Raw genomic sequence first — 5,257 nt, forward strand, 5'->3', positions numbered from 1 at the left:
AGGCCCAGTCAATTTGGAACTTACCAAGCAATCATTCCAAAATTTTGTATCAAAATGATGGATGAGACTTCTTGCCCTTTTACTGTTTTGGAGAGCTTTGAATCAAAGAAAGCTTTGCTTGTTATGAAAGCCTGCAAATCAAGCTTGTGTTCATATAAGTTTTTCAAAGTTATGAAAAATGTAGCAAATCTAGTAGCTCCATGCCTTATAATTTCTTTCCAGCCTTCTCTTTTTCTTAGCCAAGCTAGAATAAAGACATAATTGTAGATAAAAACTGTAACTTTTGAAGCTCTTTTCGCAAGATCTTGAATATGAGTAATGTTCCCAAAATCTCTAAGAATAAGATTTAAATAGTGAGCAGAACATGGAGACCAACAAATGTTACCAAACCATTCATGCAGTAATTCCCCTTCCTTTTTATAATTTGCAGCATTATCTGTTACAAGTTGTACAATATTTTCTAGCCCCACCCATTCAACAACTTTGCAAAATAATGAACATAATGTTTTGACATTCTTAGTAATATGAGAAGCATCTACAGATTTCAAGAATGCAACGCCCCTTGGACAGTAAACAAGAAAATTAATTAAAGTTCTATTCCTGTTATCTGTCCAACCATCTGCCATGAGTGTGCAACCAATTTCTTTCCAAGATCTTCTATATGAATCTATCAACAATTTACATTCCTCTTTATAATCTTGCAGAAGATTAACTCTCAACTTATGATAGGATGGCAACTTATAACCAAGGCCAATTGCAGCTATAGCATCAACAGCCTTCTGTGCAAAAGCAGAGTTTATAGCATTAAATGGAATGCAACTATCGTAAAATCATCTCCCAACTGCAAAATCAGCACGGTGTATGGCTTCTTTGGATGCCATTACACTTTTCAATGATGGTTGAGAACCAGGTTTAGTTCTTGGTGCAAAAAAGTTATCTATGTCATCTTTCTTTCTCTTCCCTTTATGAAGTCCTTCATGATATGCATCAGAGGCTTGTGACTTGGGAAGTGATGAAGAGCCTATTTCCTCATCCATATGTTCATCAACAAAAACTGTTGTGTTTTGCTCTAACTCCTTCTGGGTTTGTTGTTTTTTCTTGCCATTTTCTCTTATATTCTCTTGCATCTGATGACAAATGTCATGTGGAACTTTTTTGCACGAAGCTATGTTACCTCTTATCCCTGCTAGATGTTGTTTTATCCTATTAATTCCTCCACCTTTGTACACAATCCCACAATGTAGACATCTATATTATTTTTTACCATCTGAACCTTTACTTTCACTACAATGACCCCAAGCAATATCGATCTTTTCACGCACACTATGAGACGAAACTGTTGGTTGATCCATTCTGGATTTACAAAAAAAAAAAATCAATTTACATCATAGTCTATAATAAATCTCCAATAAGTCCATAACTAAATTAGCTTGAAATAGTTATCACACCAAAAATCTCCCATAAGTCAAATCTTTTCTACAGCAATACTATTAACACAATATGCAATTTAAATAGAAACAAGTGGAATCAAAGACAATCTTTGTTGTTGCACTTCAACAGAGGCTTCCTTGCCAAGGATTGACATGTATGATTTCAACTCTTGAAGCTTGAATTTAACAGCTTCAAGCTTTAAGCTACTATCAATATTGCCAGGGGCTTCCTTAAATTGGATATTAATACAAGTATACAACCATATCAGCATATACAAATACATCCATCTGCACTTAGATAACTAGTACAACAGCATTTTTTAGAAAATTCTATACAGGCACAAATGAGATCACAAACGATATAAACCAGAGTCCAACCTAGATATCAGTTATTGGCATCCAACAAATCTATGCTAACATTAGTGCCTTTCAAATTCAAGAGGGACCCAAAAAATTTTACAAATCATACCAAGCATAAATGGAGAAGAAATGAAATTCTATAAGCATAACGAAATTACAAACGAAATAAAGGTACAGTAAGCAACAAACTGAACAAATCATACCAAGCATAAATGGAGAAGAAATGCAGGCATATTGATACGATTTGGAGAATAAATGCAAGATTAAATGCGTAAAAAATTACTCCAAAAAACAGAAATTCAAGAACCTGGTGGCTGCGTCGGGATCGTCCAAGCTCGACGGGTCGAGTAGGAGGCCAGTCGAGTAGGAGGCCAAATGTAACTTCTCAGTTCTTCCCCAACGTGGTGTTCGCCGGCAGCTGGGAGGTCAGACAAGGAGAAGAAGTGAAGAAGTGTTCGCGTATCTGAGTATGGACCGAGTGACGAAATTTCGTTCGCGTATGCTAGGGCAGACGAGCGCTTTGCGTATCTAATACCGATACCCAGTTTATTTAAGACGTTCGATCGCTGATTAAGGGCTCAAATTAGAGCATTTATGGACCGGCCGATTTTTCCAGAACCTTCTGGTTCAGCGGTTAGCCGGTTCAATCGGGTTTTACCCGGTTATTAAATCACCCGGTTCCTTACTCATGCCAGACCGCCCGCCGGACCGGTTCGCGGTTGAACCGGCCGGTCCGGTCCGGTTTTGAAAACCTTGAGCAAAGTTATATAATTTCCCTTTTAAGTAATTATGCTTTTGTTATTATCCTCATTTATTTTCTATCATAGAGAAATTTTTTATGTGGCTTCCTTAACATAATTATAAAATCAAAAAAGTTTTGAAAAATAATGGTTGACTAGACTACAAGAAATGTTCAACAATATATGTATGTTGGGCAAGCGACATTTATGGATATGTGAGAGTGTTTTGGCTAATTTGTGTAGAGCTTGGGATATCCTTGAATATTTCAAGAAGAGAGAGAAAAACAAACAAAATTAACTTCTTATTAATGAGGCATAGGCATCTCCCCTCTTATAGGGGGATTTGTCTGACAAAGTGAGCATATATACTATTTGATAAAATAATATTTTTTTAAATTTTAAATATGTTTCAAATTTAGTGTATAAAGTTTCAATTTGTATTTGCAAAAAGGAACATACTACTTTGGAGCTTCATATGTGCTTGCATCAGCATTAGGAGGATCAATTGTGGGTTGACTCAAATCATGAAAGCCTACATAAGCATTAAAATCTTTAAACTGTAGTGTACATATTAACTTCTAATTAACTATATTTCATATGAGTATTCAATAATTCTATATTTTAATTAATTACTTTTTGGCATAACATAATTTATTGTGAGATTCCTTTAAATAGATTTGTGAGCTTTAGTTTGACCAATGTTAAAAGCTAAGGTTAAATGCCCAACTTACATTAGGAACCATAGGATCATTTGAAGGGTTTCAATCAAATAGCCATATCACCTATCTAAACCTCTTCTATAAGATTTAAATCATTAAAAGATAAAATACTAAACTGTTGTTGATCATTGGAATATGCAAGATTTTTCTTAAACCCTAGTCTATCCTTGTAGAATTATATTAGGTCAATTGATATTTAAACACAACAATTGAAAGAAATGCCCACATACAGCTTTCCTCTAGGGTAGGTATTCATAGGTTTATAATGACCTTATATAGTAAAATTAACATTTATTGAACTTTAATAGAACTTTTTAACCTAGATGAACTTAAATTAACCCATTTTCCCAGTTGATTAAATTAACTTTTTAAATCACCGTAGGAAAGTCCCAATTGATCAACTATAGTTATCTGACCAACTATTGTGTAATAATAACTTTGAGATGCACAAAGACAGATTTCTACAAGATTCTCTACTAGATCAATGCAATAAAAGAACAATAACTTTTTTTTATTTCAAACTTTAGGAGGAATGCATAAGTGATGATTCTATGGTTTAGGATCACAAGCTTATGCATATGAAACTTAATCTTCTAACTAAGTACACTTTTTGGATTACACTATTGAGAAATTCCTCAATATAAAGGTGGTTGCGCTAAAAAAGAAATTAATGCATGCATGCAAGTAATACTAGATGAGATGCAATCATAGACGGATGCTAAAATGCAAGATAAATTGTGAAGCTTCATGGAGTAGCAACAACGTTACCAATAAGAGTGAGTAGTTGAGGAATACGTAGGGGATATATATATATATTTCATATGTTAGTTTGGAGCGTTAAAAATAATTGAACATTTGATACAATAACCTTTTGAAAATATAATGGCATTTAAAATGAACTTTCTTGAATATATTTTCTTTTTTTTTTAGATAAATAGCTAATAATACATTATTTGGATGTGTTTTATAGACTAATTTTAGTATTTGTGTTATTGTGCTATTTTGGATAAGAAATTCCCGATGAATGATTATTTTTTAGTTTTTCTATGATTTTTTGGAGGATATTCAATTAGAAATGATGATACATGTCTTATAGCAAAAAATTGAAGAAAATGGAAGTAAAAAAAAATCTTTTGGTAGCAAAACTAGATGATAAGGGCCACCAGAATTACTTGTGGCATTTAAGCAAAATAGTTCGTTTAATATTCAGTGGATCAAATCACTAGTGCATCAATGATAATTTTGGTCGCTCTTATTCGCTGGTATTTCAACTCCAAGATTTTAGTTGTGGTGACTTATTCTCTGCTAGCTATAGTATTTCTCATGGGTTTTTTAATGAAAAAATCTAATTGACAGAACTGGTTTTTTGGTAAATATTTTTGCAGGGTATATAGCGTCAGATGATTATTCATAAAAAAATACATTAAAACTTTTTTTTAACAAAATTTAGTTTTTAATGCAAAAAAACTCCACAAAAAATTCTTATTTTTCATATAATGTTTATTTAATTATCTTCATTTTTAAGGATATTTAATTTGATAACAATTAGAAACAATGAAATATGAAATATCATGATGCGTCAGTTAACATACCTAACATTAACATTATTTAATTTTTAAATTTAAATTATGATATTATTATGGCATGTAAACAAGATATCAAATTCACAATAATATTTAGCATCACATTAACCATAACAAACTAGTATGACCTCAACATAAATTATTGGTGTGCTCATATATAGATACCCAACTCCATCGTCGTCACGATCAATCTCCACCACCATGGAGCTCGTGCTTCGTGATCTTGCAGTCGCCGTCCAGCTCGTGCTTAGAGATCAAGTCCTCATCGCCGCGATCAAAGATGATGAATAGGTCGTCGACAACGATGGCCTGGGAGAATGTCGCTCGGGGTTAGGATTTCTTCCTAGGAAAAAAGGCGGGTCCTGTTAGGTTGATAAGGACCCAAGGCGGGTCAGAATGTAACCCGTTTTGAAAAATGGGTTGGG

At 33.5% G+C, this 5,257-nt stretch overlaps 1 protein-coding gene across 1 annotated transcript; it reads right to left on the reverse strand.

Moving 5' to 3' along the window:
* Positions 1–20: 20 nt before the first annotated feature.
* On the reverse strand, positions 21–1,127 carry LOC110094332. Its single transcript, XM_020819540.2, has 2 exons — positions 885–1,127; positions 21–779 (listed from the first exon to the last, which is right to left on the reverse strand). Exons 1-2 carry the CDS (start codon positions 1,125–1,127, stop codon positions 21–23), a joined length of 1,002 nt encoding a protein of 333 aa, XP_020675199.2.
* Between the last annotated feature and the right edge of the window lie 4,130 nt (positions 1,128–5,257).

This window comes from Dendrobium catenatum, unplaced genomic scaffold (assembly GCF_001605985.2).
Source record: "Dendrobium catenatum unplaced genomic scaffold, ASM160598v2 fragScaff_scaffold_1619, whole genome shotgun sequence".
Lineage (NCBI taxonomy): Eukaryota > Viridiplantae > Streptophyta > Magnoliopsida > Asparagales > Orchidaceae > Dendrobium > Dendrobium catenatum.